Here is a 16,780-nt window from a genome sequence, read left to right on the forward strand (position 1 = left end):
CATCCAAACCCATCCTGAATTTGAGCCGTTCGAGTAGTTTTTCATGGTTGACCGTGTCGAAGGCCGAGGATAGGTCCAGGAGGATTAGGAGATTGGTTTTGCCATGGTCAAGGGCTTGGAGAGCATCATCAACGATGTGGAGCATAGTGGTTTCGGTGCTGTGCCCTGGTCTAAATCCAGATTAGAAGTCATCGAGCAGGTGGAAGTTGTTGATGTGTTGACTTAGCTGCTGCTGCACACATTTCTCCATCACCCTGGCTAAGAGGGGGATGTTGGAGATGGGTCTGAAGATGTCTGGGGAGGCTGGATCCAGCAATGGCTTTTTCAGAATGGGGAGGACTTGGCCGGCTTTTAGAGAGTCGGGCATCGTTCTCAACTGGAGAGAGGCGTTAATTATTGTAGTCCAGCTAGGAATAATGGATTGGGCGACGCCAGCTAGGCAGTTGTAAGGGAGCGGGTCATTAAAATGGTTATTAGAGTTTAGGCAGGATAGGATTTTGGACACTGAATCATCGTCATAGAGTTAAGTCAGTCCAGTGAGCATGGTTTTTGGGTGAAGCCTGTGGGGGCGACGTGACTGGAGGAGGCGGGTCGAGAGATGTTTGAGGGTTTGTGATGGAGTTGAGTTTGTTTCCAAGGGCTGAGATTTTGTCAGCGAAGAGGGAGGAGAATTCCTCTGAGGATATAAGAGACTTGGGGGTTTCTTTTGAACATTTCCTTAAGGAATGCATGTGCATAGATGGGAGCAGATGGGACTTGTATTAGGAGAATAAGATGTGTGATTACGTACAGTAGTCTACTATGAGAGAGAAGTGCGTCATTTTGAATTTGATAAGCCACCAATAAGGTCTAACATAAGGATTGCTAAAATAGTAGGATCAGGCATCTTTACATCTTCTACCTTTTTTTGGCAAAACGCTAGATCGGTTTTCCATGCCTATAATCAGCCTGTAAGCAATGATGTACAGCAATCGGAAAAAGAACAGTGCTCAACCAGCATGTTGTAGAGTGACACTTTTAATTTTTTTTAAACATTTCAGATTCTTATGATATGTCAATTCCCTCACTGGAAGTAGTGACTCCAGTGGGCAATGAGTGTTGGGCCAGGTGGTGAGACTGTTGAATGTAAAGACTTTAACCAGTGATGCGACAGGGGAGACTAGAATCCTCTGCAGGAGATCTTAGCGGCCACTACTTAACATTACTTCATGTCCTAGAGGTTTTGGTTATATCAGTTTATTATTTTATCTATTAAAAACGCCTTCCTTAAGAAGACTAGCAGTATTACTGTCTGGTCTTGACTGGGCCAGTGACATTTAGTGTGAATAGATCGGTATTTGTACCCTTTCTGTGTGCTACATACTCACATTGAGTCTTAGCCCATCTGGAAGATTATTTTAGATTCTAGCTGCTTGAGCTGAGAATGCTGGGTTGAGAAGTATTTTATTTGTTTGGTCATATGGATTTCCAGTAGGAGGCTGGCTACACCTGTGGTGCTTAGTGTTTTCTGAGAAAGGTGTGAAAACCAAGAAAAAGCATATTGAGAGTGAGGAAAATCACTTTGAAGTTTATTCTGGCTTTGAGTGAGAGGCAGGGGAGCTCTCTCAGAATGACTAACATGCTCTGATTTGTCACACCTTCAACAAGAGGTATTACTGCATGGCAAATGACCTAAGAAGGACTTGGGGAGGTTAACAAAATGGAGCCCTGCCACAGTCAAAACCAGGGCTTGTACTGTTGCTCTGAATTACGAGGAATTAATAGGAAGTTTTTAGTTTCTTGATCATGAAGGAGTTTGGATGTGGGTGGAAACATAGTTATTTTTGGCCATTAATGAGACCTAGAGATGTAAATAATGGAAGTAATATATCAAGAGAAAAGAGTTGTTTTTGCTGGGTTGTTGCAGCGAGCAGCAGCTCATGCAGTTTGTTAATTTGTCCAGGAAAACCTTCAGGAAGGCTATGTCTGATGGGTTGGAGTTTCTCAGGTAACGCTGTGCATCATCAGCACACTGTTGTATTGATTCCATTTCCTGGCTCATTGTATCAAGTGATTCAATGTGAAAAGATTGAATTGATATGGAGATATTATTGGTCCTTGAGAAACATCACATTTTAGCTAGTGAGAGGTGTTTCATGGTCTTTTGTGTGGAACGCTGTCAGGTCAAGCAGGACTGAGAGACCTGACTTGCCTTTATCCGAAATGTTGCAGAATGGTTGAAGAGTCTCTGTTTTATTGCTACGTTTAGGTCAGTATCAAGACTGAAAACATTTGGAAGCTTCTCTCTGCCTATGTGTGAAAGGAGTTGTAGAGAGAGACCGCTTTTTTGATAAGTTTACCAAGGAAAGGCAGTTTGGCTGGTGGTGTATGGTTTTCAAAGTCCAAAGGCTCAGTATTTAGTGTCTTAGAGGTGCGATCTTCCCAGTTTTTCCTGATGAGGGAACTGTATGTACCTCCTTCTAGGGAGGATTTCGAAAATTTGATGATTTAAGGGGATATGTTTAGTACAAAACTTTTATTTCGACCACACACTTAGCCATAAAAGTACAGCAGATCAAAATACATCACATGGTTAAAAACAATAGATATTCTGGATTACCATAAAAGTGCATACATCATGGACTACATACCAAAAAAAACAATTCAAAGTTTAAAACGTCAGGATGCTACAAACAATTCGCATAGACAGAGGGACCACCGCACTTGATAAAACCATCACTGGATAGCCAAATAAAGTGTGAGCAGAAATTTGTTGCGGAGGAAATAAATAACAACATATCATTGCTGTCAATGCTTATTAGTTATTCTAGTGCAAAGAGAATAAAAGCTAATTAAAACAGCATTGAGTTCCTCCAATTAATAGCACATCTTAAAAAGGAGCTTGTGTTGAAACAGGTCGCTGTGGATTCCAACGTTTGAGGATACTCCAAGGCTGCCTGAGAAGTTTGAATGCCCCGTTTTTTAATAATGGAAAGTAAACACATCTTGCTAAAATCCTGATTAAAATGTGCAAAAAAAGATAAAATGTAAAAAGCTTTGAGGTGAAACTTCACCGCATGGGAACGTCACAATCCTAGACACATCAAACAGCCCCAAAGGGAAACCCAGGTCCTATCTTACAAAACCTAGACAAAAGTGTGAGTAAGATTCTCTCCCAGGAGGAGTCAATCCGCTCCAGATACGGTTCCATGCCCGGAGTATTGTGTAGGGTGGTTTGCTCTCTGACAGTAATTTTGAAGCACTCATTTGCTTCTCTGAGGTTGTGTCTTTTCATTTTATACAGCAATTTAACCCGGTCCATATTTTGCTTGGACAAAGTTTTGAGATTGTGAAAAAGCTGCCACTCCCCCAGATCCAATAAGGCAGACTGCATAGTTAATATAGGGAATATTCTGCCCTCTATCACATGATAAACAGTCTAGGACTATTTCAGTGTTAAAAGCAGCATGCGGGTTGATCCATATCGAGCACCACAACAGCAGTGGTGCTAGATTAATGGAGTCCTCCACATATTCCACCCTAACTCCTGGTGCAAAATAACGTGTAACAGGTAGGTGGAGCACGCAGGAGTCTCCTTAGTACTCTGTTTTGCACACCCTGGAGTGGATTAGGGTTATTACATCCGCATATGTCTGCACCGTACATAAAAATTGGAAGACACTTTCTCTTATATACTTTCAGTAAGGGGACCACAGGCTTTTTTTCAATATATCTGGCCAGGTTAAAAACACACTCAACCGAACAAAGTTAACACATTCTTGGAATAGTATCTTTATGCCATTGGGGGTTCTTGACAACAACACGGCATCATCCACCTATCGTAACACAAAGACCATTCCTTTTTGCTGCCAATGGAAGGGGCATTGGAGACCTTGGCAGACAGGGCGGTGCCTAGACCCTTTATGTACAGCAGAAACAGCAGGGGGGCTAAATTTTACCCCTAGCGTACACCGTGTCTTAAAACCATCTGTGCTCTCTCCTGAGGGGCCAAACTGGGCCAAAGCAGAGAGGTCGTAGTGGAGGGCTCACAAAAACTGGACCAGGTCGCCATCGATCCCCATGTCAATCAATATCTTCCAGAGTTTGGACCTCACCTCTCTGTCCCTACTTGGCAATGGTGTTTTACTAATCAGCAGGTACAAATTTAGACATGGCTCCATTGTGCCAAGCCCATCTCAGAATCTGTACTGCACCGCCGACAGGTTACTGGTTACCCCGACCCAGTCTAAAAGCCGGACCAATACCATTCTGCCCACCAACTTGACAGAGGAGTCCAGTAGGGGTTTACTTTTTTTAAAACAGAAACAATTATGGCTGAACGCCAGGATTGTGGTGGACCTGTCTTGCAGAGGGTATTAAAACAACTGCATAGCAAAGGGTCCCAGAGATCCGGGGCAGATTTATATAAATCCATTGGCACCCCATCCGGACCAGGAGCCTTCTTGCATGGGCTTTCATTAATTGTCTCTCACTTCCTCTACAGAGAATTCCACTAAAAAGGGAAATTCCACCTCCTCTTCAACAGCCCCAGAATCGCTCGAGGAGCCATCATTTTTTAAATGGTCAACCCAGGCCTCCTGACTGATAGTGGTTATAACAGTGTTCGATTTTACCCCCACTGATTTGATATTTCCTATGGCAGCCCAAAAGGCTCTGGTGTTTTCAGTCTGCAAGCCTTCACCAGCTCTACTCAGGACTCATCTTGTAGTCCTTTCCACCTAACCCTTTACGCAATCCTATAATACTGTCTGCATTTACGCACTTTGCGCATATCCCTTTAAGACACTTTGAGGCCTTTCTACATGCCTGGTCACACCATTTATACCCACCTGTGCTTGGTCTTCTGGGTTTCATCAGCAGACTGCTCCCCACTAGACCTAATTCAACAAAATGGGTGGAGATGGTATGAAAACACTCGGGAGACGTAAGACGTGCGAGTACTATGGGGAGGTGGTTAGAACATATTTTTTCGAGGAGGGTAGCCATATCCACATTTCTCCATATGAATCGCTGCCCTTGTGTCTTGGCTTCCGTAGAGAGGTCAGAATCTTCGGGCCTCCCCCTCCTGGTGATGCGTAATTCAAGGCACAGGGGGTTATGGTCACGATGGAGGTCTATCATCAATTATGGCCCTGAAGGCCCAAGCACAAAGTTCCTGGTTTACAAAAATATAATTTATCACAGATGAACACTCCCCCCTCATCCCCCCAAAGGTACTTTAGTTAAGTAGAGTGGATCATTTAATTCAGTGACATTCTGGAGATTAAACAGTTTAATAAGTTGCTAAAGAACCTGGCCCCACTTATCTCTGGTTGTCTGTCACTCACAAGGCTATGGCTATCAAACATAGTTTGTACAGTCTCCACTTGGATAGGCCCTAGTTTTACATTGCAATCACCCCCTATGATGATATTAAAACCATTGTGCAAGGATGCTAAATGTTCCGAGACATGATATGAAATCTGACAGCTCTTTAGGGTTGGCAATATGGTCTGAGTCAAAGTAACCATTGTAGAAATTAATCTGGACAATACTCATGCAATTTCATTGACCAAGTAGTTAAGAAGGCTTGAACTAAGAGGCTATCAGAGAGGATTGAAATGATGGTACAACCCAGGGTAACTTTGAACCAAGATGTTAAGCCTGCCTAAAGCAGAGCGAATGGTGGGGACCGAGTACAAATAATACCCATCCAAAACGATTTCCTCGGTGGCCCAAGTCTCCTGAAATAAAGCAATGTCATACTTGCGTATACAGAGCCCCATTCTTCACAGACCAATTTGCTAGCTAGGCCCACAACATTCCAAAAAAGAGTGTTCACTCCATGCTTCGAATCCCCATCAGAGGTTAGGGTAAGCTCATTAGATGGCATGGGCACCTCTTCGCACTTATGGACATTAATAGATTCCAGAGTAAGGGAGGTGGAGGGGAGAGCCCTGAGGGGCTCTTGGGTGGGGGAGGGGTTCGGGTCATTGAGAGGGCTGAGTCAATGATTTTCAGATAGGTCACCCAAGGGGGAGAAACGGTTACAAACAGGAATGGTAAAATGAGATTTCTGAGGGGAGGTGTTGTGCGGCCTTCAGGCCAGTTCCCTGTAAAAAAAAAAAAAAAAAGAACGGGCAAAATCCTGATCTTACCACAATGAGGGTATCTAGCCCTGGGTGCCCAATCAAGTGCCTGGCCATCATGGGATTCTTAAAAGTGATACTAAAGCAGTCCCCTCAAACTCCTTTTGCATTTTACTGACCCAACCCACCTTTCTGCCCATAAGAATTTCAGAAAATAAAAAACCTTGGAGCTTTATTTTCCCCTAACACACTGTGCTGCTTTATTGATTAATCCTAGGGTGGACTCACTTGCTTTTGAGAGCAATTTAGGGACATCAGCTAATATGGCCAAATAGAGACAGGTGGCCAGAGGGAGGTCACATCTAGAAATGCAGTCATGGGATGGGTCTGCTATCTCAGCTGGGTTGGGGGTGCTTCCTGCTGAGCAGGTGCCCAGGGCTAATGTATGCGATGATACAGCTTCCCTCAAGCCCTGGGGGAGAGAAGCAGCTAGGTCAGGCTAGGAAGCCTTACTAGTCAGAATTACAGGGCACTGTCCAATCTCTTCTGTCAAGGACCACACTGTACACAGATCTTGAGCGTAACTGGGGGGAACAGAACTGGGGAGCCTTGGCACTGAAGTTTTAACAATTCCACCCCTTCCATCCCCTCCATCCCTACAACCGTCCTGGCTAAGCACCATAGAAGATAGTTTAGCCTCAATTCGCCGCAAGCGTTCGAACATCCCAGACATCTTACAGCCAATAACATCAACAATTTCTTTGCCCAGATGTCTAAGCAGGCCTTCAATAGTCCCTTTACAAAGATGGGGCTTGGTGTAGTCAAGTCCAGAGGAGCAGGTGTGGTGGTCTTAAGGGTCTTGGAAGTCTTGAGAGTCTTTTGGGCACAGGACTTTTTTTCCATTTTGCAGGTTGAGACGGGGATTGAGCGGCAGTGTGAGCAAGAGGGGGCGAGACTGGTTTGAAACGGTCGATGTGTCCTAACAATCTGGCCCCATTATGCTAGCATGTACATCTGAGTCGGATTGCGACAAAACTGTCGAGAGTCACTTCTCCGCAAGGAGGATTTCTTTATCAAGGACACCCACCACCTTTTCCATGTACCCATCTAGGGTGCCAGTTTTCTTGGCAACTGAACCTTCCTGATTCGGGCCTAGCTTACGCGTTGCCATCGTGAGTCACACAGAGCGCCAACTGCCAGACCCCACGACAAACAACAGGCAAAATACGGAGGACAACCGGAGAATTTAGGCAAGTAATATGGCACCAAAAATGTCAGAAAAGCTGGGATCAGGGAAGGAATTCAGTAACAAGACTTCACAGAACCTCAACTAGCAGGGCAGAAGGGGGGCTGACCCTGGCCAGCCTCCTCCGGGCTCCTCTGGCCGTGGTTGGTCCCGCTCAAAACGTTCTCTAATGTTGGAAGAGTGCCTTTGGTCTGCGTTGAGTCTTTGTTATTCTTTTCTCTGCATTAGTTTGCTTTGGCGAGGTGCAATGTTACCAGGCGGATTTTCTCTGTTCTCTCAGTGCCTGTAGTCATACATTCATTTGTAGCCTTTTTCATGTCAGTCTTTCTAGTTTTCTACTTATTATTTTGCTGCTACTAAGTTATCTGGTGTAGCAAGGAATAGATAGGTTTTTTTTCCCGTGACTAAGTTTTTTGAGTATGTGATGCCAGTTCTTTCACAATGCTTGAAGGGGCTGAGTCTTTGTCGTTTGAGAGTTCTTGGGCGCACTCACTGAGGTGTTATCAGATGTGGTGAATAATGACATTTTCATAGGATTCTGTAACAGAGATGTCATTGTTGGGTCTTCTAAAGTCTTTGGTTTTGTTTGTCTTTTTTTATTTAGCTTCAAGACGAACAGGCAGTACAGAAAGCAAGAGTGTGGTGGACGCACCAGTATAGTTTGATGCTTCTTCAGGGGTGATGCGGTCTGGAGCCGCAATGATAAGGTCATGGATCTTTCCATGTCTGTGCTCTGGGAAAGATGGGATTTAAAAGTCGAAAAGTGAGCAGATTAATTTTAATCTGGATGAAAGGATTTTTGTTAATGATAGAAGGAATGTTGAAATGCACGATGATGACTTTGGGACAGTAAATTAGCATGGGTGTGAAAGGATCACTGAGGTGGTCAGGGAAGGAAGCATGAGTTCCCGGAGGCGATAGATTATTTGAAAGCATATGGTTTTATTCTCAGTCGGCTGGTGAAAACTGGCATCAGTTTAAAGGAGAGGAAGCCCAATGAAATATTGTATTTTAGGAATTTTGTGACAAATTGTTACTTTGTCAGTCCGGCTTTCAGCTCCGCATTCTGAACTCGGAACACAGCTAAACAAGGAGAGTATTAGTATTCTCTAAATCATTGCAGCGAACTGAAACTAAAGTACAGAGAATATTTTTCAGTCAAATCTTGCCTACAATAGAAATACAACATTTATTTAAGAAAAATGTGCCTAGCTATCAATAAAATGTGAGGCACTCTGATCTCTTACCTAATGATTTTAGATCGAACTTGCATCTTATGTTAGGTAGTTTTTAGTGTCAAGTCCAATAAACTCATATAATACAATTTCTTTGCATCAAGTGCCATCTGGTGGTCAATAAACAATATTTTTAGCAACATGTAAAGACGGGTATTTTAAATTGCTCAAACAGCTGCTTTAAGCGTGTAACACTCAGGGCCAGATAGATGTACAGAGCTTTTTTTACGGTTCAAACGACCCGATTCTGCGATGCTTTGAACGTGTAGCCCTATACGTTTTTTAGGAGATGAGTATCGGTTTATGTAATACGTACGTTCTAAATATACTGTGAGTTTTGATGGCATTAAAGTACGGCTATCGATGCTAGCACTTCCCTAGTACCACAAAACCCACGCGATGAAATTAAAAATGTTGCTGTTATAAGATATCAACAGCAGCAGTACCCCGAAAACGTGGCAAAAATTTAACATTTTAGCATCCCAAATCTCATAAGGCAAGTGCCTGAGATGTTTGGGATGGTCTCCGTCTCCAAGGGCATTTGATGCCATCTGGTACATGGGACAGTTTTTTATTAGGTCTTGCCTACGCAGGCGCATGTGTTGCATAGGAGGACCTTTAGCCGTCGCTCTGGTAATTTTCAAGCACACACTAGTGCTTGTGGCGGCATACACCTTGCGGGAGCGCGCCACAAGCACGAGTGCAGTGCTTGGAAATGAGAAGACTGCTCTCCCGGCTCGACATCCTTGCGCTTTCACTTTTGTTTGCAGCAAGCGTGCGCGCACCACTCACGGGCTCACCTCCTGCTTCCTACCTCATCTCCCTCTCTCTCCTCGCCCACTCGATACGCCCTCTCGTCTACTTTTTGAAGACCGCTTGTTTACTTTTGCCACCATTTCTCGCAACACAGGTGAGGAAAAAAGCATTTTTATTTGACTTTCGATGTCCCTCATCAGTGCTTGTTTTAATTTGCTTTCACTACGTTCTTTAACTTTATTCTGCCGCACTTGCACCTTTCTGTTGTGCACTCGGCACCCAAACATTGTTTTTTTTATTTAAATTAACAACCCAGCACGCTATTTAAATTAATAACACCGTGCAATCGACAATGGCACCTGGCCCTGCAGCTTCTCCCACCCCTGGGTGCCGCGCTTTACAAGTATAATCAAACATTTTAGTATTTTGCTTTAACTTTAATATGGCGCACTCGTGCCTTTCTTGTTGTGCACATGAAAGTAGTCTTTTTATTTATTTAAATGAACACAGCGAATGCTCAACAATGGTGCCTGCTGCCCGCAGCCTTCCTCCGCCCCCTCTCGCCCCCGGGCACCGAACTTTAGGTTACATATTTATAAAAACCTCTGCTCCCGAAGAGTTTGAGATCAAGGAGAAAGCCAATAGTAAAGGTGTGTTGGTTTTCTGTGTAATCGTTCCAAACCAGACGAGATCTCTATTTAATGGTAGTTCAGCTGGGCTAACGTAGAAGACTGCAAAGTCTGCTTGTATCCTGCAAATATCATGCTATAGTATTGTGAAAATAGCTTAACTGGTTAAGTACTTGCTATGGATGGCTGTGGTTAAACTCTGCTCACAGGTCAAAATCATAATGACCCAGAGCGTTTAAGTGTTTTCTGCAGAGCATCACGTGTGATGTGCAAATCTGAGTAAGATGGTTCAGTGGGTTGATGTGTTTGTTGCATGAAGGACACACATTCATATGCTAGTAAAACAGCACAGTGTATTATGTTCCCGTTGTGACCATCTGCGTGATATCTGTAAGGCGTACGTTTGGAACCTTGCATGTTTAGCTCAATCGTTTGTTCTTCTTTGGTTGATAGCATGGGTTCTATTGATTTGGGTAAAAGTAAACATACTTTATTATTTTCTAAAAATAGCTGTATTGTGTGCTACATAAATAGTAATGATTAGCGTAATTACACATGCACAGCATTGGCATAGCCAATAGGTCTCGCCTTTGGGACCTTATAAGTGTTTAGCCATGCAACAGTTGATATTGTTGCACCAAGGATATTGTGCTGGATAACTAAACACTTATAAGGTCCCAAAGGCGAGACCTATTGGCTATGCCAATGCTTGTTTCGCTTTTGATAGCTGGTCTTCAAGGTAACTATCTTTGGAACATCTCTTCACTTCAAATGAGAATTTCCAAGTGGTTTGGTTACAAGTAGGTGTGTGCAAAATTCACATAATTTGCTTTTGTGTAATTACGCAACATTTTGGGAATGTTATGTCAAATTATGCATAATCATGCAAAATACAAATCCATTGTTTAACACTATAGGGCCTTTTACGATGTCTGGCGGACTTGCGTCCGCCCGGCGCCTTATCGGTGTGAGAACTGACCGACCATAGATTGGCGGTTCCGCACACCTAATCACGATGCGACCACACATGGTGCGGTCACAAACTTTCATTTCACTATTGGATGCTTGTGCTGTGGGCGGAAACTGCCCGCAGCACAAGCTCCGATAGAGAAATGGGAGATTTTGAAAATCCCACCACCGTGAGGCAGACACCTCATTCGATTTAAGAGCAGTCCATACTCAGGGAGTTTGGCACCTCAGGAGTATTAAGCTGCTTACGTATCGGCTAGATATGCAAGATATACTTGTTAGACTTGATACGGAATAATCATGCTTCAGTGTACCTTTTGTTCCTTAGGTTTTCTCTTTGGGGTTGATATAGGAGATACGAAGGCATGATCTTAATTGATATGGGTCTGTCTTTGACTTGTTCTTTGTCAATATATTCTTTTTTCTTCTTTTCCAGTAGACAGGATGGGTTCAGAGAGGGGGGAATCATACCAGGTAGCAAGGGAGCATCCCATCACAAGCACAATGGGTCCTATCGCCCTGTTTTCAGGAAGGGAGGGGACGGGTGGGGGTTCTCTGGAGTGGGGTTATGGTGGGAGGCACAGGGTTAGGGGTGTGTGGGGCTGGTGTAGGTGAGTGGTGTGGTGTTGCGGGGGAATCACTCCATAGCATAGCAAGTTGGGCTACTTTAGTTGTTTTAAAATTAATAGGAGAGACATATACAGAACAAAAACGGCTGACACGTGTTAATCGGCCAGGGGCTTTTTCAAGGCAAAATCTGTCAGAAAGGCCTTTTTTTCTGGATCGCAGAGACTGTGTGGACCGTAGAGACCATGCTTTTGAACTTTCAACCTAATTGATCTTGACGTTTTCTGACAGATGTTTGCCTTGAAAAAGCCCCTGGCCGATTGGCCGTTGGGCGAAACACGTGTCGGCAGTTTTTGTTCTCTTGCATTATTTAACCTGTGCATACAAGACAGTAAAGAAACTATTTATAGGCCAACGCAACACATCTCTTGAATATATATTTTTCTCAATAAATCATTGAATGCTTAAAGGGTACGAACCTCCACCAACTCCATCAACTACCTACATTATCTCTCTTCCAATGGCTTCTGGGTGTAGCCATTTGTGAGGCACATACCATAAACATATTAGGTCTCAAAGACAAATGCGTGAATCCCAATTTACCCTGTACTATTTAAAAAATTGGAATCGCCAACCTCTGAAGAGGTGCATGGCCACCGCCATCACTTTCATGAACCAACCCAGGAGCACTGGTGAAGTCAAAGTTCAGCACGGTAAATTTAACATGCTCCTGGCCCACCTTGTATTGCAAGTAGTGTGTGTGACTGCACAACGGGTATATCAAAGTAGGCAAATTGCAGGTCCAAAGCCACTATCCAGTCACCTGGATCCAGGGCAGACAGAACTTGGGCCGGTGTGGGCATCTTAAATTTATCCTGAAAAGGTGAAGATCTAATAGAAAGAAGACCTCCGTCATTCTTCAGCAAGAGTTAATGTGAAACATATATAAATAGACAGAAAACATATATAAATAGACTGAAAAAAGACTTTCTATCTTTAATTACAGATATATTAATTTGTTCTCTATCTGTGCATACATCACTAATCCTGTCTGCCTGTCCAGGCAACGTACATCCATCGGATATACAGGTACTAATAGAGAACAAATTAGTATATCTGTAATTAAAGATAGAAAGTCTTTTTTCTGTCTATTTATATATGGTTCACATTTTTCAAAATTTTTAGTATATCATTATCGAAATCACATGAAGATACTGTTTTCCACATTTCGTTGCACATTACTGGCGTTTCAACGTCATATATCTTTGAGGTAACAACTAGTTAGATATCTTCATTCATCATTAAACTAGAGTGGGTTCCGTATATTAATCATCCCGTATACGTGTGTTCTCATCTCTTCTTTGCAGATTATCATTGAAATATTGTATTGCCCACATTTAATTGTGCATCATCATAGGTTTCTTATCTATATCAAGAGTAGGTACCTCCTCTGACATCATAAACTCAGCATGTGACTTTGATACACTCAAGGGTTTTCTTTGCTGTGCATTTCTAAATTCACTGGGTGGTATTCTGTTTTTCTATCCCTCTTTGGTGCTCTACTATATATGATCTCTAATATTTCAATCCCAACTTCAAACTGGCGATCCATGTATGTCATAATGTGTCTGAAGCCATCTTTTTCATTTTTCTTCTCTGCACATTTAGTTCTCTGTATTGTCCTTAATTATTCAATGCAAATGTCTTGTTTGTATTATTTTTGTATCCATGAAAGAACCCTTTTATTCACAAAGACAACTTTCATTCTACAGATCCATCAATTGCTTTCACTGTGGCCTTCTTCCTGACGAAGGCACCTTGGCTGTGCCGAAACGTGCGTAGAATTCCACCGGTCATTTGTATTTGTGCCACTCTTCTGACAGTGTTTTGCATATTTTGTGCTGATTTATTAATTCATGACAATGTGTTATCATTTCAACAATGTTTTTAATCTGTTTCCAGTATGGTTGTGAGTTTGTATGATAGATATGAAAGTGTATGAATGATTCTTAAAAAAAAAGTTTTCATTGTCCAAATATTTATTAAATTCTAATATTTTGTATTTTTGATGACTTTATCGTTGTCTTTCTGACAATTATTACATATGTTGGAATATCAATCATGGTCTACATTTTGGTTGCCTTAAATCTGTACACTTTTTGACCTATTCCCTACTTTAAGGAACCTTATTTGTAGGGGGCCTCTTCTTTGCACCTGCTCTAAACAATATCCATTCCCCCAACATGCGATGATGATGTTAAAAAATATGGAAGCACGGGGACCAGATCAACAGAGAACCAAATGCAAACCCCCCTTACCCCATCTAATCAGTATAAACCTTCTTAAAAACCAAGTGGAGTGGCTGCAGCAGCCAACCTCTCCCTGCACCTTCAGCGTGTTGCATAACATTAACCCCGCAGTTTATAAATTGACTGTGCACCCGTGTTGTTAATCTAAAAGGGTGAAATGCAAGTGTCTGCGTGTAAATAAAAATGCAAGACGAGAGAGGCGCGTTGTGAAAGTTAAATACAAGTTGTACTTACACAATTATCCCTTGCAGCATGCCACTTCTGAGCCTTTGTAAGAGTTGAAAGAACAGGGAACATGCGCTTTCGAAATGGAGGGAGAGGCTGAAGCAAGCAGAGGCTCCCGAGGGGGTATAATTAGGAGTCTACAAACAAAAAACATTCAAGGCTGCTGCACAACTAATGCATTGACTAAATGCCCTGCAAGAGTAAACGCTAGCAGTTGTTTTCTGAAAGACGACATATGGTCGCCCTTCTAGATTAATGACACGGGCGCACAGTGAACAGTGGTGGCGGCAGCCCACTCCCGCCGCGCTTTAATTAAAGTTAAAACATTTACTGTGTGCCCGTGTTGTTAATATAAAAGGGCGATATGCGAGTGACTGCCGGTGATTTAAATAAAAATGCAAGAAGAGAAAGCCGTGTTGTGAAATTTAAATAAAAGTTGTACTTACACAATGGCCCTTTGCAGCATGCCGCTTCTGCACCTTTGTAAGCTTGGACGAACAGGAAACATGCGCTGCAAAACTGGGGGGGGGGGCTGAAGCAAGGAGAGGCTCCTGAGGGGCTATTAGCTACAAGGAAGGTCAGGAATGCAGCTGGTATCCGACCGCGCTGCTGCTTGCTCCCGAGTTCCCTAGGCCAGGGGAGTTAACGTTTAGAGAGTAGGCGGGACATGCACCCACCATTGGCTAATTGCGGGCTTTCAATTTTTGAAAGCCACACGCAATGGCCAATCACTTCAGATTTTCAGCAAACTCATGCGTGTGGCTTTTTTTAGCCACACGTTTGCTGAAAATCTGAAGTGATTCCAAGAGTTCATTTTCTAGAGCAGCGCATGCGCGCTGCACTAGGTTCGACCTAAAAATGGAACTTTGAAGACCGTCCCACAGGGACCAAAGGGCTTCAAGAGGCTGTACCTCCTCACTCTTGTTCAGTTACTGTGGAGCCTCTTGATCTTTCCTTCAGTGAGATTAACAACTCTGCATGCCTACTGGAGATGGTCCCTTTACTATGCCTTTTTTGCCTCCGGCATTAGGGGACACCCAAACTGAACCTCTCCTGAAAGAGTGACTACTGCCCTCTCTAGTGTGAAGACCAACAGTAGTGTTTTCGAATTATCTAGTCCAGGGTACGGGCTACTCACCATTATTCCTGTGGGAGACAGGGGAAGAGTGCCTCCCGTTCAGTCCCCGATAAGTGTGGTCCTTGAACATTATAATGTCTGGGATACACATGAAGGATGCCTCCAACATGTTAAGAGTCCATATGAGCTGGTCAGTGCTGAGTCCTTTAGTATCTGAGGACCGCATTATGAGTGGCCCATAGTAATCCTTGTTGCCATCCACGCACCCCTGTGCCCCCAAACAGGTTCAAAGTTATTTTGGAAGGATGAGGTAAATATTGAGGATTATAAATTAATGGAGGAAAGCATGATAGAATCGGACCTAACGTGTCATATCGTGCAGGTTCTCTCACCCAGCGATTTTGCCTGATTGTAGCAGGTAAAATGTCCAAGTAAATATCACTCATCGGCGGTGTTACAGCTAAATGTAAAATTCTGGTGAGGCAAATGATTCCAGTTATCGGGACAATCAGAATAAACAGTAAATCTAAATGATGGACTATATGTATGTGATACACAAGATATGTGTTTGGCGGACAACATAAAATAAGGCACTATATGTACGCTCTGTATGCCATCCCAAAATACACCTGTTTGGAAGCGAGTAGCCATACTACACATGTTTTCTTAGGTTATCTTTTCCCTGCTATGTCAAAAACTACTCCTACACCATTTCCTATATTTTAGCCATCTCCCATCACAAAGGGTACCTCCAAGCAGGGGAAACACCATCCCCATGTAAGCAACTCTATACTGGCATCCCAGGGGTTACAAGGGCAGGAAGACTGCAAATGTTGATCACAGATTTCTGAAACATTAAGCAATTAAAAACAGTAGACTTCTGGCTGAATGAATGCAGCTTTGGTCACAAGAGGCACACAAATATTGCTACCCCTTAGTCAGATCTTGAATGTGCAAGATCATAACGAGAACATAACGGAGCACAATGAGATGTGAGATGGACTAGTGTTCACAGATGAATCAACTGGATTCAAGGTTATGCAACATTAGTAGGAAGTATAACTCTCTAGGCACTGCATGATGAGCCTGAGGGTTGGACTGAATGACTGGTGAAATGAATGAATGGAGTCATTGGGTTTTAGTAAAGGACAAAACCCATAGTGCCTGAGTTAGGAACAGAAGTCTCGAGAAATATTTTCCATGGAACAGGGAGTTAAGAAAGGGTATAGATCACATTTTAGAATGGTTCTCTCATTCACCCTGAAGTTATTCTAATTTGGTCTTTAGGAATTAAGGACCTATAATGTCAACATTATTAAAGAATTGTCCAAGGTCATATCATCCGAACACTTTTGATGTGTGAGATTTTATGATTCAAAGTGTACTAAAGATTCTCATAGAGTAAAACATTCTTATTATGGCAAAATGACTGGAAATATACTGCATACAGTTGAAGCTGGTTTTCTTTGCCTTATTTTATAGTTCCCAGTTATGAGTATACAGCCACACACAGAAAATCCCCCAGCGAGTTGGCCCAAAGTCTTCTTCCTGGTATCCAGGGCTTCATTCCCGCCCACGGTCATTAAATGAAGAATCACTAGAGTATTGGCTAGTAACCTTTATTCTGATCTCCAGCTTCTACTCCTTCCCAGGACTGCCTTGATCTTCATCCCTCAAAGCAAATGCGCACAGAAAATA

At 42.9% G+C, this 16,780-nt stretch overlaps 1 protein-coding gene across 1 annotated transcript in view; it reads left to right on the plus strand.

The window, feature by feature from the left end:
- Nucleotides 1–13,530, plus strand: part of ATF2 (activating transcription factor 2) — a 443,302-nt gene extending 429,772 nt beyond the window's left edge. Inside the window, exon 13 of the mRNA XM_085645249.1 lies at nt 13,243–13,530. Within this exon, the coding sequence (XP_085501375.1) occupies nt 13,243–13,421 (179 nt within the window). The 3' untranslated portion in view covers nt 13,422–13,530. The remainder of the gene's footprint in view (nt 1–13,242) is intronic.
- The last annotated feature ends 3,250 nt before the right edge of the window (nt 13,531–16,780 follow it).

The sequence above is a fragment of the Triturus cristatus genome, chromosome 3_1 (assembly GCF_964204655.1).
Source record: "Triturus cristatus chromosome 3_1, aTriCri1.1, whole genome shotgun sequence".
In the NCBI taxonomy this organism is placed as follows: Eukaryota; Metazoa; Chordata; class Amphibia; order Caudata; family Salamandridae; genus Triturus; species Triturus cristatus.